We start from the raw sequence: 27,764 nt of genomic DNA, 5'->3' as shown, positions 1-27,764 counted from the left end.
GCAGGCGCGTTCATTCAAACAGCACTTTTGTGCGTTTTGCCAGCAGCTCTGCGCTGTTTATGACTTCAAGCCTATCAACTCTCGAGATGAGGCTGGTGTAACCGACGTGAAATGGCTGGCTAGTTAGCGTGCGCTAATAGCGTTTCAAACATCACTAGCTCTGAGCCTTCTAGTAGTTGTTCCCCTTGCTCTGCATGGGTAACGCTGCTTCGAGGGTGGCTGTTGTCGTTGTGTTGCTGGTTCGAGCCCAGGGAGGAGCGAGGAGAGGGACGGAAACTATACTGTTACACTGGCAATACTAAAGTGCCTATAAGAACACCTAATAGTCAAAGGTTAATGAAATACAAATGGTATAGAGGGAAATAGTCCTATAATTCCTATAACTACAACCTAAAACTTATTACCTGGGAATATTGAAGACTCATCTTAAAAGGAACCACCAGCTCTCATATGTTCTGAGCAAGGAACTGAAACGTTAGCTTTCTTACATTGCACATATTGCACTTTTACTTTCTTCTACAACACTTAGTTTTTGCATTATTTAAACCAAATTGAACATGTTTCATTATTTACTTGAGGCTAAATTGATTTTATTGAGGTATTATATTAAGTTAAAATAAATGTTCATTCAGTATTGTTGTAATTGTCATTATTACAAATACATTTTGAAAAATAGGCCGATTTAAATCGGTATCGGCTTTTTTGGTCCTCCAATAATCGGTATCGGGTTTAACATTCATAATTGGTCAACCTCTACTTGAAAGTGTTTTGTTGTTTTAATAGGGCCAGGGTGATCTAACTTGCAATTTGTAGTCTGACATTTCAGATTTAGATATAAGAATTTTTCACGTCGTAGTCTGGATGTAGTTAACACATTTTTCAAAATAACTAAAGTTAAGTAAGCTATAAGTGTAGCTTATTTTCTTCCAGTGCAAAGTAATTGGTAAACTATTTTCAGTGTTGTTTCCCCAACACTGAGAAGGGAGGATTATTATTTATTTTCACTCTTCTGATTTTTTTTTTGTTTTTTTTTTTGTTGTGATAAAGCACAAGCAATATACAGGCTTCAAATCTTGCGTTGGTTTCTCTCACACTGTCTCGCTCTGCCTCCTGCTAAGAGGTTAAAAGTAATAGATTTTCTGAACTTCTTAATCCTGGATGTTCCTCCCACTACGCATCACTTTTGTGCGACACCTCAATACTTCATCACTGCATTTTCCTTCGATAGAAAATGCCCTTGAGCAAGTCGCTGCTCACACCTCAGAACTAGACCTTGGTTAGACAGACAGACAGGCTGCATCTAACATCCAGCTACTACTAAAAGAAGGAATTACATTTCCAAGAGCATATTAGATGTTCGGCCAGGGGTTTTCATTGGATCGACGTGAATCTTATTTTAATCAATATTTTAAGTATTTATTGATTGTGCTACTGTATTTCCTAGAAAAATAAAAGTTACAAAAATAAAACCTGAAAGCATGCTTTATCATCGCCTCTATTCTGCAATTTGGGAGGCAATAATGAATGTGATGCAGGTGTGTCATGGTGCTCATGTGTATTGTTTGACTCATTCTCCACTTTCAGTACATAGGGTTCAGTGTGAACAATTCTCGCAGAATATTCCAGAATTCACTCTTGATACATGATCATGACATTTACTGTTTTCATATGGTGCTTAAATACAAGTGTCTAGTGTTTTCTCTGTGAGGAAACCAGAAAAATAAAACAAAAGAATGGAATCGAAGACTCGTTCCTATCTCTGTGTGACGGTTTTCAGTTTACGTTTAGCTGTAGGCTCTGGGCAATAGGTTTGGTCGATGTCGAGGGGGCACAGGGATGAGGCACCAGTCAATATTGTTTTTGTTTGAAATTAAACATAATAGAACCCACCCACCGACCACTAAAACAATCAATTCCTGCTACTGAGACCTGGCTTGGCGAGCAACAACGCCAGCACACACACAGCTCTGGTCTCTCTGGGTTAGTTGGCTGCATTCCTGCAGCTTCTAAAGCAGGATGGGACGTTTAGACTAGGCCAGGGCAGACAATTTGATGCAGAGAATCAGTAATCATGTCCTGCAGAATATATTTCTGTAAATGAGTGTTCTGTAATGTTGTCCTGTATAAAATGCCCCTTGTTAGCAACAGATGCAGAACACTGTTCAAAGGTGCAGCTTGGAGTAGACTGACTTGAAGCAATTTCCTATGAAGCAAAGAACTGAGTGCCTCAGTAGGCTATATGTTCAAATTCCACCTGCAGCATTGTTCAGTTTTATGTAGTGTTTGTTGGATCCATCCTTGCTCACAGTACAGTGGCTTACCCACTGAGAAAACACACTATGTTTGGGGCACAGCGGCTGCAGCCTGCGTATCTCTGGGCCATCCTGGCTAGCGCTGGTTTGATGAGATCAGGCTGGGTATTAGATTGTATTCTGCTTGTGGAGCAGAATGAGACTTAAATCCCAGTGCCCATGCTTACACTTTCTATAGGGACTGTTCATTCTGTAGCGGTCGCATGATGGAAAGGCCGGTAGTGTAGGGATGTGTTCTGCTGTACCTGCAGGTTCTCACCTTCCTCAGTCCAAACACCATTACCCCCAGTAAGCGAGGAGAAAGGTTTAAATTTAGCAGGCTGGAAAACCTACCTATTTGGTAACACCACCTGAACACTCAATATGGTCTGATTTTTGTGTGCAGATAGTGTATCAGAAAGCGTTTTTCTGAGAAATCCACCGGGTTCAAGAACAAACCTTGTTAATGGCCAAGTATTGCTATTGGAGAGGCTGCTATGTGTTGCATTCATAGCTGATTGCTATCCAATTACATCTTAATAATGTGTGTGCTTTGTCTCTTCATGTTATATTCCTCAAGTCACCTGCAAAGCACATCTGTCAACTAATTTTATAATAGATCACTTAGAGGCATAACACTTCCTTACATGACAGAGGAACAGGTTATAAAACAGGTCTGTTTCACAGAAATGGTCAATTTCACTCCACGTTGTTTCCTCCTTTCAAAATCTGAGACAACTGCAGACTTCAACAAACCCTTGTTGTAATGGCTGAAGAGGAAGAGCTACTATATCAATCAGGACTCAAAAGGTAAGACCGTTGATGACCGGTTGAATAGGAAGAAGACATGGAAGAAGGATCAAGGCTGTCAATTGTCATAATGACCATGGGTTAGGGTCAGGGTTTCCCCTGCTGAGCTGTAGGGAAGCTACTAGAGCTTACGCCTTAGTGTCGTTGGATGCAAAGCTCTCACCGGGTCACCAGGGTTTTTTTTCCCTCCACTGTAAACGTGTTACTGTCTTACAGTCACTTTCTGTTATCAATCACCGGTCCAACCTGTTCTGGTATCCGTTATTATTATTGGGATATTTAAAAGGCAAATGCAGCATCCTTGTTCTTGTCATTCATATCCAAATCTACCATGCAAATATGAAGCCTGGTAACAAGCCTCAACAGATCAGTTGGGACATGAGAGTCAGAGCTGATCTTATATGGGGACATGGTTCAGTAATGCAGAACTGGGTGCAACTAGACACATTTGAACGTTTTATATTAATTGTGCAGTTCATCTCCATTATTGTAGTATTGTAAACAACCTTAAGCACCAGAGATGCAGAGATGTTCCTTCGTCTCTGTTCGCATTCTCATGTAATTATGTTGGCTTGGCTCTGCAGCCGTATAGGTTTTAGACTGGACACTGTTCTGAAAGTTGCACTGACACAGCACATTGCCATGTGGATGGGACATGAGGTTTCAGATGCAACTGTAATTGAAAATGGCAGGTCAGATTAACATGACAATGATGACATAGAGGCCTGCCTGTCAACATGGGTTTATTTCATTAACTGGTGTCACATGGGATCCCATCAGGGATTTATACTCAAGGCTTCGGCTCCCTCACCTTATACCTCTCAAGCACAACTTACAGTGTTATTAGTTTAATAAGAATGAAAACTGTTTTGTTTTATTGTTGACAAATAAATCAGTCTAAAGCTGTTTATTTACACAGGCAACCCAATTCTGATCTTTTGCCCAATAACTGATATTTGACCAATCAGGTCAGATCTTTTGCCCATAATTGGGCAAAAGATTAGAATTGAACAGGCAGCCATAAAAGCTACAAATACTTGTAGTTACATCTATTTCCTAATAGATCCAGCAGCAATTTTATTTTTTAGAAGTATAAGAAAAATGTGGACATTTGTTTGAAATGAATGTAAAAAATAAAAAATAAATCTCTGGGGTGCATTGTTTACAAGACAATCATGAGACAGGCTAATTCTGCCACAAACAGAATATTTTTGGAAAGAGTCATCAGAGGAAACGTTCCCCAGTGCAATTGCAGGCCCGTTTACTTCCTCATCAGGGTCACAGCTACAGTTGAAGTCGGAAGTTTACATTCACTTAGATTGGAGTCATTAAAACTTGTTTTTCAACCACTCCACAAATTTCTTGTTAACAAACTATAGTTTTGGTAAGTTGGTTAGAACATCTACTTTGTGCATGACACAAGTCAATTTTCCAACAGACAGATTATTTCACTTATAATTCACTATCACAATTCCAGTGGGTCAGAAGTTAACATACACTAAGTTGACTGTGCCTTTAAACAGCTTGAAAAATTCCAGAAAATGATGTCATGGCTTTAGAAGCTTCTGATAGGCTAATTGACATCATTTGAGTCAATTGGTGGTGTACCTGTGGATGTATTTCAAGGTTTACCTTCAAACTTAGTGCCTCTGCTTGACACTATGGGAAAATTAAAATCAATCAGCCAAGACCTCAGAAAACAATTGTAGACCTCCACAAGTCTGTTTCATCCCTGGGAGCAATTTCCAAGCGCCTGAAGGTACCATGTTCATCTGTACAAACAATACTATGCAAGTATAAACACCATGGGACCACCCAGCCATCATACTACTCAGGAAGGAGATGAGTTCTGTCTCCTAGAGATGAACATTCTTTGGTGCGATTAATGCAAATCAATCAAAAGCAAAGGACCTTGTGAAGATACTATAAGAAACCGGTACAAAAGTATCTATTCAGTATCTGTAAATATTCAGGTCCCGTTGGGCCGCAGGGAAGTGAAGTCCTTGTTCCGGGCAAAAGGGCTCAATTTTTGGCAAAGGGGGTGGGATTCTAGTAGTAATGGGAGGCAATTGTATCTTGTGCATGGGTCAGTAAAGGAAGAGATGGAGAGAGAGGATGTAGGAGGATGATGTGTGGAGTAGATTACAGTCTGGACACAGATTTGAATGCCATGTTGTGGATGATAGGGAGACACGGAACAGGCCTGTGTGATGAGTGTTTAGTGGAGGAAATGTAGAGTATGTGTTTATTTTGTGAATTGTATGATGTAGATAGTGAGAGATTGTGAAATGGTTAGAGGCTGGACGGTGTTGGGGTTTGAGTGGTGCAGTGGGGGGAGGAAAGTGGTGTCTAGGGCTCTATGTCAGGACAAATTAAGATCATTTTATGTAGTTAGGACGTGACTGGCCTCACACTCCATTACAATAGGTGGCGATGTATGCGCCTTAAAAGTTGGGTGTGAGCCGCCAACCCAACCCCAAAGAAGAGGAAGTAAGCAGATGCGCGTGCCGAAAGTAATTGTAAAAACAAGAGGAATGACAGTTGACAAGAATCATGTAATAAGGTTAGTTTTTGTCCACGTTGAGACAACAAGACGTTTGCGTATATGCTGCAGTTAACGTTAGCAGCAAACCAAACGTCACATGAAGGCGACCTAGCTGGCAAGCTAATGCAAAATGGCTAACGTTAGCCAAAAACTAACCCGCCATATTCAATAATATTTAAACGAGAAATGTTTATAGACATTATGTACGACTAGCTAGTTATTTCACGACAACTATGGACCCGAGGCACAAAGAAATACTCAGGAAACACCGGCTGGACCTGTCCGACCAAATTTTAATTGAGGACACCATAGTTCAATTCCTGTACCAGGAGAACATTTTAACAGAGAGCCAGGTGGACGAGATTCAGTCCCAAATAAGCAACAAGAAGAAGACGTTGAGACTGCTGGATATCCTCCCCACCCGAGGTCCGCGGGCGTTTGATACATTTCTGAATTCCCTGGAGGAAGAGTTTACTTGGGTGAGAGACAAGTTACTCCAGGATTTGGAGCAACCCAATGTACCTGTGCAAAGTCCAACAGGTGAGTCTGATGCCAAGTGTTTGACGTCAAACTAACGTTATAGGCTAGATTGTCAGTGGCTCTTCATTTGTACAGTAAAAAGTTCAAACCAGTGCTGGTACTTATTTTTGAGTGTAGGTACTGTTTATTTTTGTACTCTGCAATACTTTAGTGATAATATTCTATAAGACGTGCAGGAACTCTAGCAGGAGAACATGGTTGTAACCATAGAAATATAATTACTCTAAAGAATTAATATTAATAATGAACTTTTTACTATACAATCTAAAAGTGTATAAAATTAAAGGTCAATTACAAAAAAAATGTAATAAGTCAACTTGATAATATAAAGAACAGAAATGTTCAAATATTTAACCATATAAAGAAAGCAACAATTAGATGGGAGGAAAGGTAGGCCAGAAAGAGATTAGTCTTAAAGTCCTGTTTTAAATGCACCAACATGTTGACCAGCCCTGAGATTGTCAGGAAGGGAGTTTCAAAGGCGTAGTGCGTGGGTGGAAAAGGCCCTTAATTCCAACAATTCTATGGTTCTAACATTTGTTGGCAGTTTTATGCCTATTGCCCTGCAATATATCTGCACAATAACTGCAATATGTCTGCATAGTACACACACAAAATGTGGCGTTCCTTTGCACAAACATTCCATAACAATACCATTCTGGTTTGGTGTCAACGTGGCGTCCTTCCGAAATTCTAACTCTTAAAAACGTAGAAATCCATTGTATTCTGAGAAACTATACAAAATAGCTTTGAAATTGAATGCCGCTCCAAATCTCATTTCTATCTGTCACATGCTTTGTAAACAGGTGTAGGCTAACTAGGGCTGTGACACTAATTGAGTACAATTACTGTTTTAAATAGGCCCACATTCATTTTAGGATAAACCCCCAAAAAGTTACATTTTATTTTCATGTAGATGCATTTGACCTAATAGCAGTTTTCACTGATAGCTAAATAATTGCTCATAATTAAGTTACTCTTTAAAAGTTCTACATCTCCTCTTTCCAACAGTGCTTTGGTGCTCCAGCAGCTAATCTGCTAGATGTGCAGGGGGGTGTAGAGGGCAATAGGCTATAGCACTATTTTATACAATGCACATTTTCATTGCTTGCTAGTAAGTAAATAAATTGGTATTCTTTTAAAAAAGGTTGGATTCGTCTGCAGTCGACAAGGTTGTTCTGGGTCTGAGGCCGATAATGCGCTCATGTTGTGTCAAATGGACAATGCGCCAATTCTCTCCAACCTGGCATGGGATAATTTGATACAGAATCTTTTCTTAATTTATAGACTAATCAACGCGGATCAGGCCCGGTCCTGGCTGAATTTCCGCCCTCCTACAAAGTAGAATATTAGCCTAGGCTATACAGTGTCGGGCCCCCAATGAATGCCCATTTTGGTAGCCTACTGTTTGTAAATCAGGCGATTTACTGTTAAATCCCTGTAATTTGGTTACCTTTTCTTTTTATGCACGTATTAATTCGTCATTTACTGTTATCATTCTCCGAGTGGAAGCATTGTTTGTAGAGTTCACAACCTGCTACGCTTGTGAGAAACAAGTTTGGGTTTATTTCATTCCATCAGTTATGTGCTCGGCGTGAGCAATGAGCATATGTCTGGTTTCTCTGTCCTCTTCATTTTGATGGAGCGTGTGCGCCTGAGCATGTATAGAAGTACCTAGCCTGCAAATGTAGGAAGGTGCCCATTGTCTTAACTCACCACCACTAAAAAGTTGGGCTTCTCAGTCTTTAAAAACATTTTATTTTTTTACAACCATTCAAATTATAACAGTTCCTCACAGTATTTTGAAAAATCTTTCCAACACATTCCCCCTTGATAATCATTGTCGCTGATAAATAGGCTATGGTCGTTGACTTGTTTCTATTTGAATGATGGTCAATTTCATCTTTATACTATAGCATAGCTCGTCCCCTTCATATTTTCCTTGTCAACTCATTAGCCTGCTTTCAGGAAGCCTAAGGTAGGCCTCGTTTATTTTTTTAAGTTTGAAGGAAATTAGTCATGTTTGCTCTTGCGTCTAACACATGCTGTTGTCTTTGATTGACGGGTGCTTTTAGGGGGTGTGTATGTGAGAGTTCACTGATTCTCTCTATAGGCCTATGTCCATTCAGAAAGTTTCCTAAAGTAACCTGTCTGGACTCCATCTCTTTAATTTAGGCCTATAGAGTGGTGCAGCGGTCTAAGGCACTGCATCTCAGTGCTAGAGGCGTCACTACAGACACCCTGGTTTGAATCCTGGCTTTATCACAACTGTCTGTGATTGGGAGTCCCATAGGGCGGCGCACATTTGGCCCAGCGTCGTCTGGGTTTTTCCGGTGTAGGCCGTCATTGTAAGTAAGAATTTGTTCATAACTGACTTGCCTAGTTAAATAAAGGTTACATATAGAAATGTAAATAGCAATCAAATTCTCCTGTCATGATTTAATCTTGTAAAAAGCTGATTTTCAGTAGCTTAGGCTATATTAGTTCTCTCATTACGGCGTCTTCTCTTTGAAGAGCAAATGCCACGGCCTTCGAATGACTGCAGCATCAGGGTTTGTGACATTATGCAAATAATTCTGGAAAAGTGGGAGAATCCATCAGACTTGGTTTGAATGAAATAGGACTGTATTTAAATAAATTATATGCTGACAAGGTAGGCACATCTTTATTGTAGTGTCAATATGAAATGTCGTTTCAATACGAAAATGCGACTTCCTCGCCAATCTGGCATTTCTTAATTTGCTAATATTTATGCTTAATATCCTGAATCATAATAATGAAGTGTAATGCCTTGTTACAAATAAGGTTTTATTAAGATGCATATCTATGTAAACAAGAGGACAAACAATTGTCATCTCCCTTTTTTACCCCCCCCCCCTTTTTTTACCTTAACCTAAAAATCCAAGACCGTCACAGCCCTAAGACTAACAATGAAATTCTTAGGCCTACTTATGGGCCCTTCCCAACAATGAGATGTATAAATATAACTATACTGAACAAAAATATAAACACAACATGTAAAGTGGTGTTTCAATGTTTCATGAGCTGAAATTAAAGATCCCAAAAATGTTCCATATGCACAAAGCTTATTTCTCTAAAATGTTGTGCACAAATTTGTTTACATCCCAGTTAGTGAGCATTTCTCCTTTGCCAAGATAATCCATATCCACCTGACAGGTGTGGCATATCAAGAAGCTGAATTAACAGCACGATCATTACACCGGTGCACCTTGTGCTGGAGACATTACAAGACCACTATAAAATGTGCAGTTTTGTCACACACAATGCCACAGATGTCTCAAGTTTTGAGTGTGCAATTTGCATGCTGACTGCAGGAATCTCCACCATAGCTGTTACCAGATAATTGAATGTCCCTTTCTCTACCATAAGCTGCCTCCAACATTGTTTTAGAGAATTTAGCAGTACGTCCAACCGGCCTTACAACCGCAGACCATTGGGTGGGCCTATGCCCACCCATGGCTCAGCCCCTGTCCAGTCTTGTGAAATCCATCGCTTGGGGCATAATGAATTTATTTCAATTGACAAATTTCCTTATATGAACTGTAACTCAGTGAAATTGTTGCATGTTGCGTTTTTATATTTTTGTTCAGTAATAAGTAGTAATAAAGTGACAGATAATAAACAGAAGCAGTAGCATATGTGATGAGTCACAAAGTTAAATCTGCATTGACCTTTTTCGCGCTAACTTTTTAGCAGTCTTCTGTCTTGGGGGTAGAGCCTTTCAGGGTCCTGTTGGTTCCAGACTTGATGCATCTGTACTGCTTTCCGTGCGATAGCAGAGAGAAGTCTATGACTTGGGTGGCTGGAGTCTTTGACAATTTTTAGGGGATTCTGACAAAGCCTGGTAAAGAGGTCCTGGATGGCAGGGTGCTCAGCCCCAGTGATGTACTTGGGCCATACGCACTACCCTATAGTTCCTTGTGAAAGGATGCCAAGCAGTTGTCATACCAAGTGGTGATGCAAGTGGTGACTCTAGCTCTGTTTTATTAAATCGATCATGTTTTTCCTCTCACATGCAACTTTTTTGTGAATAAAAAGTCAGTAGACTCATTATAAAACCATCCTGGAGGTCACTGGCGTGCGTGTCCTTATCTGAAGGCCACCAATTCAACCAAAACACCATGGTTTCATTCAGTAAAATATTGTTGTTTTTAAACGATGCCTTGTTGGAATCCCCAACTATTCATGAATCGATCAATTCTGTTCATGAATATATTTTTAAAAAATCCCGAATTCGATTTCATGGAATTAAACTACGTGGTTTCCAGTAGCAGCTAGTTACTGCCATTAATGACGTTAGTCGACTGTGTTGTAATGCCTGCAGACTACTCACCCCATCAGTAATGAGGATCAGAGGACTGAGGGCCCCTACTACTTTTTTGTAGGGCTGGGCGACGTATCAAATTAATTTGTTTTAGTGCGACGTTCTAATTGTATCACAAGAATCTAGGTTTTTATTTTTTATGAGCGTTCTGTCTTTTTGGCTCCTTCTGTGCTGTGTGCACTGTGTACCTTCCCACTCTCAGACACCAAGCCCCTCCCCCTGCCACTCACAACAAATACGAAGATAACAAATTCCTCTCTCACAACAAGCAGTATCAACTCGCTTTTTGCATTTGAGGTTTGGTCCAACAGAATCGGTCATATCGACACTGAAACTCTGTCATTATTTGACTGTAATAGATTACCTTTCTAATGATACCCTTTTTATGTCTCAACTACCAAAATGTAGAACAGAGCAGACCCTACTAAAACGAGAGTATCAATGAACATGTTATGGGAAATGTATGTTCAATTTCTGCTGTGTGTGATATTCTGGTACCATGTACCGCTAGGAGCTTTATAGCCACAAACTTTTATGTGCTAACTGTCTAGTGTTTTTATAAATGTGCAGCGAGCAAAATACACATTTATATAAGGAATTGGCATCATTCTGAGAAATAAGCATATTCTTATCCAGTTAAGACACTTGATTTCAACATCTAAACAAAGTGAACATGCGCTGTTGTTCAAACAGTTGGAGACGGACCAGAGGGTGTATTCATAACAGTTCAACTGTTCTTCTTCCTTGTTAGAAAGCAAAAACACTGCTCAAAAAAATAAAGGGAACACTTAAACAACACAATGTAACTCCAAGTCAATCACACTTCTGTGAAATTAAACTGTCTACTTAGGAAGCAACACTGATTGACAATACATTTCACATGCTTTTGTGCAAATGGAATAGACGATAGGTGGAAATTATAGGCAATTAGCAAGACACCCCCAATAAAGGAGTGGTTCTGCAGGTGGTGACCACAGACAGACCACTTCTCAGTTCCTATGCTAACTGGCTGATGTTTTGGTCACTTTTGAATGCTGGCGGTGCTTTCACTCTAGTGGCGTCATGAGACGGAGTCTACAATCCACACAAGTGGCTCAGGTAGTGCAGCTCATCCAGGATGGCACATCAATGTGAGCTGTGACAAGAAGGTTTGCTGTGTCTGTCAGCGTAGTGTCCAGAGCATAGAGGCGCTACCAGGAGACAGGCCAGTACATGGAGGAGGCCGTAGGAGGGCAACAACCCAGCAGCAGGACCGCTACCTCCGCCTTTGTGCAAGGAGGAGCAGGAGGAGCACTGCCAGAGCCCTGCAAAATGACCTTCAGCAGGCCACAAATGTGCATGTGTCTGCTCAAACGGTCAGAAACAGACTCCATGAGGGTGGTATGAGGGCCCAACGTCCACAGGTGGGGGTTGTGCTTACAGCCCAACACCGTGCAGGACGTTTGGCATTTGCCAGAGAACACCAAGATTGGCAAATTCACCACTGAGCACATGTGACAGACGTGACAGAATCTGGAGACGCCGTGGAGAATGTTCTGCTGCCTGCAGCATCCTCCAGCATGACCGGTTTGGCGGTGGATCAGTCATGGTGTGGGGTGGCATTTCTTTGGGGGGCCGCACAGTCCTCCATGTGCTCGACAGAGGTAGCCTGACTGCCATTAGGTACGGAGATGAGATCCTCAGACCCCTTGTGAGACCATATGCTGGTGCGGTTGGCCCTGGGTTCCTCCTAATGCAAGACAATGCTAGCCCTCATGTGGCTGGAGTGTGTCAGCAGTTCCTGCAAGAGGAAGGCATTGATGCTATGGACTGGCCCGCCCGTTCCCCAGACCTGAATCCAATTGAGCACATCTGGGACGTCATGTTTCGCTCCATCCACCAATGCCACGTTGCACCACAGACTGTCCAGGAGTTGGCGGATGCTTTAGTCCAGGTCTGGGAGGAGATCCCTCAGGAGACCATCCGCCATCTCAGGAGCATGCCCAGGAGTTGTAGGGAGGTCATACAGGCAGGCACGTGGAGGCCACACACACTACTGAGCCCCATTTTGACTTGTTTTAAGGACATTACAGCAAAGTTGGATCAGCCTGTAGTGTGGTTTTCCACTTTAATTTTGAGTGTGACTCCAAATCTAGACATCCATGGGTTGATAAATTTGATTTCCATTGATAATTTTTGTGTGATTTTGTTGTCAGCACATTCAACTATTTAAAGAAGAAAGTATTTAAGAACGTTTCATTCATTCAGATCTAGGATGTTATTTTAGTGTTCCCTTTATTTTTTTGAGCAGTATAGATTAAAGTTGGCTAGACTTGAGGTATAAAGCACGTGGGCTTGTGCTTGAGAGAGTTATTTTTTTTTTATAATGCCTGCTACAAGAAATTATTAGTGGATGTGCATGGTTCTGGTCAAATTTGTTACAAAAATTGCATTTTCATGAAAGCCTGAAAAATAAGCAGGTTATTAGTAGGTCTTATGGTTGTGGAAGGCTTATAGTTAGCCTAGGTATACTTTCACAAGCACTGAATTAATTAGATTATTCCTGACAGTTTGAAAAAGTGTATTGATCTTTTAATTGTGCAACAAAGCTTATTTAGCCAGAACATTTACAAAATCGACATACATATAAAAATTGAGATGTTTTTTTGGGCCATTTCGCCCATCTATACTTTTGTATTTTTGAATTTTTTGGGACAAAACGTAACTTTATCTTTGGCAGATACTAAACATTTAGACATTTCAACATGTGATGTAGAACACATGTAGGCCTAAGCATATACAGTGTAACTGGAAGCCTTAATATTTATTTTGAATGTACAGTATCCGTAAAGGAAAGGGGGAAATGGAGAGGGGAGAAGTCTGTTTTAGGACTGTCTAGGTTATGAGTGTCGAGTCTCAAAGGCCTGGTTTCCCTGACAGCTGTTTTCATTTGCAGCACTGAGGTCAGGCACACACTGCATCCTCCTTTCTAGGAAAAATATTTAATCAAAGCCATTTGTCTGTTCTCTATTTCGCTCTCTCTCGCCCTCCTGTGCTGGACCCCCCCGCCCCCCACTCACTGTACAGATTGTAATAAATAGATGTGGGGGGATGGACGGGGAGGGTGAAAAGAATCTGCTCTCACATTTCCTAGAAGCAGCAGCGTAGAGAACTGAGTGCGAGAAGAGTGTTTCAGGTGGAGGAGAGGACGAGAGCCTTCACTTTCTAAAGGCTTTTATTCTACTTGATTGAACACAGTGGGGAGAGTCTGGCGGTCTGAAAATGATCATTTAGCCTTGAAAAGGATTTTATGTATTATTTTATACAGGCCTCTCACTGAATCATTTGGCTTAACTCACAAATGTATGGATGTGCTTTGTGATTTTATCCCCTGCTTCCCCCACTCCTGTTATGATGGCAACAGATGACATTGGTGGGTTGCCTTGGAAACCATGTGATGGTATTATCTGTTTTTCAATAACCCTTACCTCGTCCCTGCTTCACTCGCTGCCCAGTGTACGTATACACACACACACACACACACACACACGGGTGTCTTAAATAAGTTTTATTGCCACCACTGTATTTGTTTGGAACATATGCTGTCACTCCCTGTTCCCTCTGCTCATGCAGATTGGCACAGAAAACATGCATCTCTCAATCAGTTTACAGGTTACCATGGTTTCTGGTCTCCACCAGTAAGGGATTCCTGTCAGCACCTGATTGGATAGATGCTGGTACAATATGTCCTCTCACCATGACAACATTTCGTTAGAGCTTTACCTCTTCCTGCACTGCATGCAAAGAGCCAGTCCTCTTCAGACTATCTTTTACACAGAACAGCATCTAACCGGAGGACAGGCGAATTAGACCAGCTGCCTACCAGGGTATCCGTCAGGAAACTTTGGCGCCGGACAACGTGACCGGCAAGATTTTAATTTACCGGACATCCATATGTGTTGGGTGCGCAACGCATTAGGGCGTCCAGCCAAGGTGCTCAAAATCTACATTTTGTTTATCGTAAATCATAACAGAATAGAAATTAGCCTGTGAAGTATAAACAATGTTCTTATACCAACATGATTTATTGAAAATAAAACATTGGCTTTGGCATCTTCATCCCTGCTATTAATCATAAATGTATATTGTTTAAAAGAAAGAAAACGTTTAGCCAAGAAGAACATGTCACCTACACAGTAATACAGCTTCAAAATTTGCATAATATACAGCTTCAACATTTGCATAATATAACTTGCGAAAGACCTGTCCTGATGGTTATTTGCATTAACATTTTAATTAATAAATACCAAAACACAGCTGTTTTCAATTACAATCTAGGCCTCATTTAATTTAGCCCAGGCATGAACATTTTAATTAGGCCTAATAAACAAAGTCAAGAAATTATAAAACCGGCAATCGAATTAGTTCAGACTAACTGGTTCATTGAGAGAACGCTTATTTTACGACGCTCCTGTGAAATGAGGCCCATGCCATGCATTTATGCAAGCACTTGTTTCTAAAGCTCATTCTCTTTTTACAGTGCTTCTGGATGATGATAAATGTAATGTTATTATAATTTTAAATATTGTGGTAAAATACTCATGTCATGTGTGATATTCACCGAGTATACAAAACATGCTCTTTCCATGACATAGACAGACCAAGAGAATCCAAGTGAAAGCTATGATCCCTTATTGATGTCACTTGTTAAATCCACTTTGAATCATTGTAGATGAAGAGGAGACTGGCTAAAGAAGGATTTTTAAGTCTCAAGATAATTGAGACATAGATTGTGTGTGCCATTCAGAGGGTGAATGGGCAAGACAAAAGATTGATGTGCTTTTGAATGAGGTATGTTGGCCCATGCTGGGTATTTCACGCTCAACAGTTTCCCATGTGTATCAAAAATGGTCCACCACCAGCCAACTTGACACAACTGTGGGGAGCATTGGAGTCAACATGGGCCAGCATCCCCTTGGAACACCTTTCACACCTTGGTCCCTAGTGTTTGGTATACTCTGTGTACGTGGCTTAATGATATCTGTTTCCTAATGTCGGCTGCCTAGTAATTGCAACTCTCCGACGTGAATAGTTGGCAACAATGTTTTGTTACCAAGTGCTACTGAATAAGCTCAACTGGAGTGCACCAATTGCGCATGACGCACGTCATTATTCTAGTCTCAATACATTCCAAATCTGTACACTATACTTGACACTCGGGCGGCATTTGATGATTTTGCCTAGGGCGGCAGCAGAACTGCTAGGATAGGGCCGGCCAAACAAAATTTGCCTCAAATTTACTTGCATTTGTGCCAAACCTTGTCCTGCTCAAAGTGAGCTGCTGCAGTTGGTAAGTCAACACTGTCCAACTCCTTGGAGCAGCTTGCGATGTGCATCAGCCTCGTTACTTTGTTCTCAGAAGGCGCCTTCTTGAGGTAATCTTTACATTTGTTTTTTGTTTTTTTTTGGAGAAAGAATCCCCTCGGCGGGTATACTGGAAACAGGGGTAATCAACACATTCACATTGTTATCCAGTCAGGGTACACTTAGCAGAAGTCCCTAATGAGGACCTTGTGTCTTTTTTGCCCGAGTAAAAATAGAAGCACACACTCACGACACTAATTTCCAAGAAGCTTCAGGAATTATTAGCCTATTAGTTTACTTGCCTTTGAAGTTGGGGTAAATGGACTGGTATTTCCAACAATGAATGAAAAGCATTATTTTGCTATGGATTTTGTCTTGTCCCGGACAATTTGGCCGGCAACATTATCGGCTTTTCATTTATTTATTTTTATCTGCCAAAATCCAGCATTTACCGGCTAACGGATACCTTGCCGCCTACCCTATCATGTACAGGAGGCTATAGCTGAAATGGGAGCAGATTTGAAGACTAAAACTTCTCACACGGTTACAAAGTCATCTGTTGCCATGGTGATCAGATATGACCGTCAGGAACATTATCTAATCTAGATGGTCCATTGTTAAATCTCCTGTGCAGTTGAAAACATGTTAATATCATACACCGATTTTATCAAGATGACAACCTACAGTGGTACAACCCTGGCCAGCAAACAGATTGTAGTCTGTTCGTAGAAGGAGCTTATCTATTTGGCATGTTTAGAGCATTGTAAAGTGAGAGTAAAAAATATGTTCTTGCTAAGTCGTAGCTTGTTCTTAAAAGGACCGTATCTAGGTTATTTGGCACGTTTAGCCAGGGCATGATTAAGTGAGTTTAACTGTATTCTTCATTGCAGCTTGTTCTTAGGTGCGTATTTATTTGTCTCATGGAGGGGATAGTGTGAGTTAAAGCTGTAAACTTGTAAGGCATTGCATAGTGAGTTAACCCTGAGGCCGTAGTCTGAGGCTTCCCTGACTGGGAGTAGCGGTGCGGCTGTGTCCTGATAAAGAGCAGTAAATTCATGCTGGGACAGACCGAGAGGGAGAGTGCCGTGTGCTGCTGCCTTGTTTTCCTTGTCCGTGCGCTGCCAAGGGTAGTGCCTGCCGTCTGCTTTCCAGGAATCTTGGCAGGAGGAGTCTTCCCGTTCGAACGGTGAAGCATTCGAGTCAGAGGCCGGCTGCTCTGCTCACAGGTAGCCAGGCGACCAATCGCACGGCCAGCCAGGACTGGGGCTGTGGCGGTCATGACATTTTTGTCAGACGGTTATTGTCCTGCAAAAGACTTCCTGTCTCGAGGTTAATTGACTGTTAGTTAACATAAACAGGTTTAGTGTTGCCAGGCCTCCACTCATAAAAGCTGCCTTTGGTACATCTACTTTTTTTTCAAGTCACCGTCACAATAAATCCATTATTTTAGTCGGGTCTAAAGAGAAATGATGTAATGAAGATGTATTTCAGGTGAACAGAATGAGGTGACTTAAATAGGGATGATCTTTTTCCCATTACAGAGCGAGTGCGCATATGAAGTGGCTGTGGGGCGGGTAGGAGCGTTTGGCCAGTAACCGAAAGGTTGTTTGATCGAATTGACGAGCTGACGAGGTAAAAATCTGTCGTTCCACTGTTCACTGGGCGCCGATGATGTTGATTTTAAGGCTGCCCCCTGCGCCTCTCTGATTCAGAGGGGTTGGGTTAAATGCAGAAGACATATTTCAGTTGAATGCATTCAGTTGTACAACTGACTAGGTATCCCCCTGAGTGTGAAAGTGATCATTTGGCCTCCCGAGTGGCGCAGCATTGCCGTGTTTGAGGCGCCACTACAGACCCATGTTCGATCCCGGGCTGTGTCGCAGCAGGCTGTGACTGGGAGACCCATTTGGCGGCGCACAGTTGGCCCATCGTCATCTGGGTTAGGGGAGGGTTTTGACAGCCGGGCAGTCTTTGTCCCATCACTCTCTAGTGACTCCTGTGTTGCGCCTGGCGCATGCACGCTGACACGGTTGCCAGTTGTACGGTGTCATCTGTATGCACTCAAATAGTAAATGGAGGCTCTGCTCTTTCCGGATGGACCATTCTGTAGGCTTCTTCAGTTTTATAGCAGAGCATGTGCTTAATGTGAGCAGCTGAGAAATAAATATAAAACATTTATTTCACTCCACGCACCAACCACTGTTTGAGGAGCATGCTCTCGCTGCCCAACTGGTGAAATTCCACCCAAACTCTGTACGTCATGGGCTCTCCAACTTTGTTCCTGCTGCTACCCAGTTCTTAAATCTGTTCGGGAACATCAATAGTAAGATGTTTTCGCAGCGAAACATACTGCGGTGCTCAAGAAAGGAATAAAGGAGAGAGGAGGAGATGTAAATGCATGGTGGTGAGAGATTCTGTTTAGCTGAAGGTAATGTCACTCAATGAATTATGGAAATGTCACTGCGGTCATGATGACTCATGACTGCCAGTGTGGCGGTAATACGGTCACCACAACAGCCCTAGCCAGGACCAGTTGAAATGTTTTATTAAAAATGTGATTTTTTTTTTTTTTTTACATTATTGTGGAGGCTACGTTTAAGTGCAGTTGGTACAAGCATACAGTACATTGTGCTGAATTGTTTTAAGAAGCTGCTTGTACGGCCAGAGCTAGTTTTAAATGGCCAACTGTGCCCAACTGGCTTCCATGAAGTCATTTTAAGTACTCGAGTTAAACATTTTTACAAAGTCAGAAACAAACGTTTGTGTTCCGACAAGACACCAGAGTCCCATGAGGACACGGGAAACTTTCCTGGAAAAAGCCCTCGGCGCAAGAGGAGAAAAATCATGATTTATTTTAGGCCTCCATACAGGGGTTACACACACACACACTAACACATTACTCCCATTCACTTTGTCTCTGTCGGTCTGTTTAGCCATGAACAAGGTAGTTTGGCGAGAGTCCTCTACCTTTTTGGATTGTTTTCTTTGCCTACTCAGGGTTTGGGTTCAGGCTTTTAGTCATCGTTCATCCCTTCGTTATTACATTGCAGTGTAAGCGCTAATAACTGAGAAGTGGAATTGAACAGAAATTAATGGAACTGTTGGAACTTAGATGAATGGATCTGAATGAGTTGGTTATTAAAATATGGAAGCAGCATGGTGATGTTGGTTTCTTCTTTCGGGTTTTGCTATTTAGAATAAACTAGGCATCGCTACACAGCCTTTACCTACCGGGACTACTGTCCAATGGCCTCACACTTCTAAATACTCTGGTTTATTTCAGTGACATGTCAGCATGCCCTGCCCCCCTCATCAGTGTGAGAGAAGGTTAGATTGACGCCTGCTTTTCTCATAAAGAGGCAATTCCTAAGAAAGTATTCAGTTTCCTCAGTTTATTTTGTCTCCCACAGCTCCTTATTTGGTTACTATCCCTCTCGCGCGCTCTTTCGCTCGACCCACCCTCTTTCGCTCGACCCACCCTCTTTCGCTCGACCCACCCTTTCTCCAGTGAAGGCCTATTTGTCAAAAGCTCCCAGAATCTTAACGATTAGCCTATGCACCTTTTCAGCAAATGGGTTTTTCAAGGAAAAAGGATTTGTTTACTCTCACACAGCCCTGTCACTCTGTCCCAGTGTGCCCTCCCTCTGAGTTTCTGTGTGTGTCCCCTTTGTTAGCGAACAGATGAAGGCCTGGCTTGGTTGGGCCGAACCGTTCTTGGCATGCATTAGGGAACATGATGTACTTCAGAGTCCTACTGCCTCCTCTGTGGGGGGTTTATTTATGACACTGTTTCTGGGAGTTGTTACCCAGGTTTGTGTTGCTTAGCCTAATGTGTCAGCTGCTAGCTATCCCATAATGGGTCTTGTTCAATAGTAAGAAATGTTGACCAATGAAAGCTCTTTGAAAAAGAAAGTGGCTCACACACTATCAGGTGCCATGCATTCATAAATTAATGAGCTATGTCACGGGAGCATTAGAGCGCCTACTCTCATTAACTTTGAATCAGTGAACGGCAGTGTCATGTTTGGCAGTTCTCTGTCAGCGACTCGTTTGGGAACTCGACACATGACCTTTTGGACCCAGAACTCCCTCCTCCAGCTTATAGGAGTTAGACTCTCTCAATTACTCCCCCCGCCCCTCACGTCTCTCAGTATTAGCTCAAACAGTTGTTTTTCTCTCAGTATGTTGGATTCCCAAAGCAGATGATGGCGGGGGGGGGGGGCAGTTTGAGTGTTGCCCTCATCGCGCCTCAGTGAGTTCAAAACGGTCACTTAATTGGATGCCAACCATTAGCTCTCCAGACGTGTGTGTGTGTGTGTAAACACGCGCTGGGCTGTGTGTGTGTGTGGGGAATTTTCTCATTAATAAAATTGACACAATGCTTATTTATGTTTTCCTTTAGTGTAATACACATGATGTCCAGTGTTTTATTTGACACTCATTTGTGTAGTAGTTGATGGTCACTGGACTTGATACTGAATGTTATGTATTGTTCATGTCTGTTGATAGTGATTGACGCCAGACTGGCGGTACAAGGACCGAGGACACTGATTGTTGTTGTATTCTGGGGCAGTGTGATTCTGTAGCAGCTGATGTTGTGACTTCCTACAAGCCTCTCAGCGGGTTTTTACAGAACATTGGTGGAGTGAGACGAGAATATAAAGGGCCTGCTTCTGTACTGGCGGTGTCTCCCTGTTGCAACTTGTATTAAACCACATTGATTTACTTTGTTACTTCTTTTATTCATCTGGAACATCCCTATTACGTGTGTGTGTACATGCGTAATCTGTGAGTTGGGCAGGGTTATGAAATCCTCTTTGTCTTGTATGGGGGCTCGGAGTGCAGTAACAGGCTGGCACAGTGATCTCTTTTGTCTGAGGGTTCAAGAGAGCAACTGGCACTATCAGCACCGAGTGGAGGGAGAGGGATGAGAGTGAAAGATTACCTTAAACTAGAGCGGGAGGCACGGAGGATAGATTGAATTGTGGAAGGGAAGGAGAGAGCAAGGCAGAGGGACTAGCGGGAGGGAGATAATTGGGGATATAGGCCTAAACAGGGAGGAGAGCTGGGGAAAGGAATAGGGTGCGGAGGAGAGACCACTGTTAGGCCATTTACTCACCATACTGCCCCCGAACTCACTGATCGTACACCTCCTTATACCGTCTCATAACAGCCTCACATCCATCTGTGTCCTTGGTTCCACCATACCTACTGAACTGACCGTACACCTCCTTATACCGTCTCATAACAGCCTCACATCCATCTGTGTCCTTGGTTCCACCATACCTACTGAACTGAACGTGGCTGGACCTTGACCTGCTCTATACATACAATGCATGATATACAGCTGTCCCCAAAGCATGTTTGTTTACCATGCAAACCCTGTCACCTCCATGTGTGCACCCTTTTTGATACCCTCTCCAAGGACAGTTGCTCTACTACCCTCAGCCCCTTACCGGCTGGGCAAGAAGACCATCCATAGGTGACAAACAACTGACTGTAATTTGAGGCGACTGCGGCACTCAAGCCACATCTACGATATCCCATTCCCTTCAGCCAGAGGGGGGGGCGAGATTGGTAATGGATATTCAAAACCGTTCTTTCCAAGCTTGGTTTCCATCCAATTGACGACAGTTTCATGCAAATATTCTAAAATCTGCATAAAAACCAATATGCACATTTTCCCAGCAGATTGACTTGTTTCCAGCAGAAAGAAGGTTGTGCGTGATGACATAGCCCAGTGCACATTTTTTTTAAATGCGGTTAAATTCCCATATGACAAATAAATACAAGTTTAAATGGGTTTTCATCTCTAATAGATGTGGCACAATAAGCTAATGTGACCATTCTGGTTTTGGCAAGTGTGCTAGTCAACATCGCTCAGTGTGGGCAGACCAGCCTACACGATGAGATTTATTTGTATTTGTCAAACGGCAGCCAATCATCGATACTCATGTCCCCAGAATAAGAACCTAGATATTGATTGGAAAGGACCGTCAAGATCATCACCGTGCACTTTCATCACCCTGTGAAGTTCATCACTTATTTCATCTGTAGGCTTTCCTGAGTTGTAGTGGGAGGAGCACAGAACATACCACGTCACTCCAAGTTTACTTCGATATGATGGTTATATATAGCAATATTTGCATGCACCTGTGTTTCCACCCCCGTTTCTCACATAATTAATTTTAGGCACAAAATGATCCCACCTTGTCTAGCACATTTTGTTTTGTCGACATTCGGGAAGTTTACCGACATTTTCTGTATTCATCAAACCTGTCGTTGCATTTTTTTCCCCGACATGTACTTTACTCGCATAAAAAGGTTGGATGGAAATTTGTGATCTTGTGGAGATAAGATTGGTGTTGAAAGAAGGGGGAGAAATACATTTTAAAAGGGGGGGAGGGGAAGTGTGTAGCCTAGGTCTACAGAACTGGAGGACAATTGAAAACCTGCCTGCTCTGCTCTCCATCCCCCCACCCCCTCTCAGCCAGGGGACGGTGACCTGGTATTTGATGTGGTTTTGGTCTGACTATTATAAAAAAAAGTGGTTTCCAGGAACAGTGTTCCTGGTCTGCCCACCTCTGTTATGCAACACGTTCAGATAAATAACAAGATCTCACTATCGCTCTGTTTTCTAGGCCTATCTCACTCTCGTTCCCTCTCTCCTAAACGGAGGTCATTATCAGACAAGCTGATTTTGAAAACATGCAGGCCTACACGCACTCCTAAACACGCCTTTTCTCCGTCACCGCCGTTTCTCTCGACCCTGAAAAGTAAACAAACACGATGGCATTGTGACGTTCACTCTCTGTGGAAGTATTTTTCCTCCTCCTTTCATGTCCAATAAATGGACACGGATTTACGTAACATCTAGTCTTATTTTCACAACAAATTGTTGTAGCATTACATCACAATGAACCTGCAACATGTTTTTCTTAAATGGATATTGATAAACTCTCTCTCTCTCTCTCTCCACCTTTTCCTTACTCCACCTCTCTTCCTCCCATCTCTTTTCTCTTCGTTTCCCTCTTTCCATGCATACCCACCACCTTTCCCTCCTTCCCTTCCAAAGATGAGTGGAACATTCCAGAGGTGACGCTCCGAGCAGTCCCGTCCGACAGACAGTTGTCCCGGCTGGCATCCCGTATCGGGTCGGAGTGGGAGTCGGTTCTCCTCGACCTGGGCCTCTCCACGGGGGCGCTGTACCGTTGCCGTGCCGACCACCCTCTGAGCTTGCACGGACAGGTGCTAGCAGGGCTGATCCAGTGGAGGCAGAGCCAGGGGAGGAGTGCTACAGTCCACAGGCTCCTCCAGAGCCTGCAGGCCACTGACGTCCACCCCTCTACCCTGGACGAGGTGTTCCAGTGAGGGGAGCAGACACTGGATCGTGGGTGACATGCTGAATGGATGACAGTCGTTAGCTCAGCCAGACCAGGGTTTCCGTTAGGAAAATGTGACCAGCAACATTTTTTTACCAGACATTTGTGTAATCTGCCGATCCCATGTGCATTGGGTGCGTAACCTGATTAGTGTCCACCCACGGTGCTCAGAATGACAAATCACATTCAGATTATGGTAATTCATAGTAACAGAAAATGCAAGTCGAGGATGCAACGATAAAGCTAGAATAACTGTCTATAGTTTACTTTTCCTCAGCCAGCTAGACAAGTAACTAACAGCAGAATCACTAGCCTGTCAATCTACTATTCCCCCATAGTACAAAAGTTTACCCCTTCTATTGGTCAACTTGAAAAATTCTATTCCAAACCGACTCTAGGACAGTCGTGGGACGATGGAGCCCAAATTCATACATGCAGTAGGCTTAGGCTACATGAAATAAAAACATTAAAAAGCAATGAGTCTGACGCAACAGAACGTTTAGTTTCAAATGTTAATAAACTATTTATTCACCTAAGCGCAGGCAGTAGGCTACTCACAAATGTTCCTTCCATAATGCAATTAGCGGGAAAGCGCAGTTGTCAAAAGGGCACCACACACTTGAGAGGTTTCATGCGACGGAGATGAAAATGTCCATTAGAAATTTAGAGATCTAATCGGCTACTTTGCAGAAAGGTAAAACATGCCTCATGTATTAAAAGGAAATGCATAGCCTACTGCCTCCAGCTCATTGCAAAGTGGTGTGTGACACAACAGCAGCTCTCATTCTTTGACAGATTATCTGCTCAAAGGCTCTATGCTGTACGGGTGTGATAAATAAGATCCATAACAAATACACTGTAGCATACACATTTGCCAATTTAACAAAATTATGTAAAATAACCTAATAGAATGCTAAATATGACCAGTCAAATGTATTTCCATCAATGAAGAGGCTAAAAGGCAATATTTCGCAATGGGATTTTTTTCTTTTCCAGAACAATTGGCCAGGGCTAATGTTTTATTTATCAACAAAAAAATATAGGCCAAAAGCCGTCCATTACCGGCTAACGGAAACCCTGAGCGCAATGCGTCATTGGCCTGGCCCTGTTTTGTGTGTGTTGAAATGGGGAAATTTAAGATGAATAAAGTTAATATTCAGGTAAGAGTAATTAACACAATGCTGAGCATATTTCTGTTTTCTCGTTCTGTAATACATGTGATTTCCAGTGTTCATTTGGGAAACTCTTTCTGCTTGATGGTCTGTGTTATGAATTGTTCTCGTAACTGTTGATCTTGATAGTGATTGACGCCAGGCTGGAGGACCGAGGACACTGATTTGTTACTGTAAGATTAGAATAAGCCGATTTCGAAAACACATAGGCCTACACACACTCCTGGAAACTCAGTGACTCAGACCCTGAAAAGTCAACAAACATGACGTTGCGTCATTCACTCTGTGGAAAACAAATTCTCTGATAGTATTTTTTTTCTTCTTTCATGTCCATTAAGTGGACCATGGAATTACGTAACTATCTAGTCTTATTTTCACAACATATTGTTGTAACATTACATCACAATGAATCAGTGACATTTATGGCCAGCAACAATAGTTGAGCACCGCTGCACTCGGTTTTTAGAGAAGTGAAATGCCTCAACAAGGTCAAGGCTGCATGCCCAACAAGCGCTCTCCAGGATTTTTCAAGGGAAACATTGGCTAGCACAGGTAGGGTGCAGTGACTGCAACTTGGCAGCAGTCAAATCAATCAAACTTGATGTACTCTGACTTTTTACAAAACACTAGTCACTGGGCAAGGCTAGAGGGGGAGAGGAAAGACTATCTACCTCTGCCTTTGTATTTATTAGGCATCAGACTGAAAGTGGGAGGGACTACCTCCCCTGAACTTGTCTAATAATAAATACTTGTTTTTTGGTATCTAATGACTACAACCCAGTTGCGTGGCAGTCCTTCTCTTTCACAGTCTCTGCTATCTGTTGGTGAGTGGTGGCTTTGGAGGAAAAGGTCAGAGACCCCTCTCAGCCTGTCCGCTGTCACCATCACGACCCCCTGAGAGGATCACAGGCTGTGAACCACATGGCCTGAGCGTAAATCCCTCTCCTGGTTGGCTGAGACAAAGCCACGGGGACCTTCCAGGCCAGGGATCAACTGTGTCTAAGACATTCCCGAATGCTCTTTGGAACGCTGCACACTGACATCACTCCAGCCAAGCATTTTGCCTTTGACTTTTTCATCAGTTTAGACTGAACAGGAGGAGGGATGTTGGGTAACTCTCTGCAGGGGAGTTGTTAGATGGGAGTGTTGAATAATGGAAGATGTTTTTGCTGCTGTTGTCACAAAGCAGCATGAGCAGGTTACTACAATTTTGTCTATAGTGCCTTTGTGAGGAGTGTTGTGGCCCATTCAGTATATGAATTAACATAATACCACCATAAATAACAATTGTAGCAACCCTGAGTTTATAATTGTGGATATCGACTTTACCATTTCAGTATGTTTAGACTGTTGATGCCACACAGGGCTAACAGAAGGTTGAGGGATCGCCGATCACCACGGACTTACTTGCTTACTCTCTCTCTCCCTGCCTGTATCATTACATTACATCAGAGCCAGCTGCAGACAACCATGGGCTATATTTATATAATAAATACAACACATTTTCCTCCAGCAGGTTTATGTGCCAATGCACCACACAACCAATAAGCAATGCATACCAATTACCGACTTTGAACTTTCATTATGGTTTGCGGTTTCAACATCACAATCAAGTATGTCAATCCCACAATTGAGTACAGTGGGGCAAAAAAGTATTTAGTCAGCCACCAATTGTGCAAGTTCCCCCACTTAAAAAGACGAGAGGCCTGTATATTCATTAAAAATGCTACAATGTGATTTTTCTGGATTTTTTTTTTTCTCATTTTGTCTGTCATAGTTGAAGTGTACCTATGATGAAAATTAGAGGCCCCTCTCATCTTTTTAAGTGGGAGAACTTGCACAATTGGTGGCTGACAATACTTTTTAACCCCACTGTATGTCATTCTCGACCAACAGAAAATGCATCCCTCCCTACTCCGTATTAAAGGCTTGGTTTGACAGTCTCAGAGTCGGCTTTCTATTCCGCAACAAAGCCTCCTTCACTCACGCCGCCAAACTTACCCTAGTAAAACTGACTATCTTACCGATCCTCGACTTCGGCGACGTCATCTACAAAATTGCTTCCAACACTCTACTCAGCAAACTGGATGCAGTTTATCACAGTGCCATCCGTTTTGTCACTAAAGCACCTTATACCACCCACCACTGCGACTTGTATGCTCTAGTCGGCTGGCCCTCGCTACATATTCGTCGCCAGACCCACTGGCTCCAGGTCATCTACAAGTCCATGCTAGGTAAAGCTCCGCCTTATCTCAGTTCACTGGTTACGATGGCAACACCCATCCGTAGCACGCGCTCCAGCAGGTGTATCTCACTGATCATCCCTAAAGCCAACACCTCATTTGGCCGCCTTTCGTTCCAGTTCTCTGCTGCCTGTGACTGGAACGAATTGCAAAAATCGCTGAAGTTGGAGACTTTTATCTCCCTCACCAACTTCAAACATCTGCTATCCGAGCAGCTAACCGATCGCTGCAGCTGTACATAGTCTATTGGTAAATAGCCCACCCATTTTCACCTACCTCATCCCCATACTGTTTTTATTTATTTATTTTTATTTTTCTGCTCTTTTGCACACCAATCTCTACCTGTACATAACCATCTGATCATTTATCACTCCAGTGTTAATCTGCATAATTGTAATTATTTGCCTACCTTCTCATGCCTTTTGCACACAATGTATATATAGACTCCCCTTTTTTCTACTGTGTTATTGACTTGTTAATTGTTTACTCCATGTGTAACTCTGTGTTGTCTGTTCACACTGCTATGCCTTATCTTGGCCAGGTCGCAGTTGCAAATGAGAACTTGTTCTCAACTAGCCTACCTGGTTAAATAAAGGTGAAATAAAAAAAAAATAAAAAAATGTCATTAAACTTGTTGGTGTTTTGTAACAGATTAATCGAATGGCAGTTGCGCAGTTTGGATGATGGAATTATATTTGAGTGGAGTGGATGAGCGTGAGCAAGTAGCCTACATAAGACTTTTGAAGTTGCCTAATCAGATGAAAACATTTTGACTAGTTGTGTTTATGCCACACAAAAGGTAGTACATTTTCAAAGTAAAATGACAAATATTTAGGCTATATTGAACTTTAGGTCGAGGAATAGCCGCTTTGATCTGAAAGGAGGCGTGTTAAGCTTTCCTGAATAGCTGGGCCTACTGGGAGCGTAGGGAGACACACACACAGGCCGGTTGGACTTATTTCCAAATTCTCCGAAACGACGTTGGCGGGAGCTTATGGTCGAGAAATTAATGTTCAATTCTCTGGTAACAACTTTGGTGGACATTCCTGCAGTCAGCAGGCCAATTGCACGCTCGCTCGAAACTTGAGACATC

The 27,764-nt window shown here is 42.4% G+C and overlaps 1 protein-coding gene across 1 annotated transcript; it reads left to right on the top strand.

The window, feature by feature from the left end:
- Positions 1-4,903: 4,903 nt before the first annotated feature.
- Positions 4,904-26,371, top strand: cradd (CASP2 and RIPK1 domain containing adaptor with death domain). Its single transcript, XM_021577342.2, has 2 exons — positions 4,904-6,186; positions 22,950-26,371. Exons 1-2 carry the CDS (start codon positions 5,880-5,882, stop codon positions 23,243-23,245), a joined length of 603 nt encoding a protein of 200 aa, XP_021433017.1. The 5' UTR covers positions 4,904-5,879; the 3' UTR covers positions 23,246-26,371.
- The last annotated feature ends 1,393 nt before the right edge of the window (positions 26,372-27,764 follow it).

Source organism: Oncorhynchus mykiss, chromosome 21 (assembly GCF_013265735.2).
Source record: "Oncorhynchus mykiss isolate Arlee chromosome 21, USDA_OmykA_1.1, whole genome shotgun sequence".
Lineage (NCBI taxonomy): Eukaryota > Metazoa > Chordata > Actinopteri > Salmoniformes > Salmonidae > Oncorhynchus > Oncorhynchus mykiss.
Note: the sequence above shows the minus strand (reverse complement) of the source record. Positions and strands in the feature narration are given on the sequence as shown.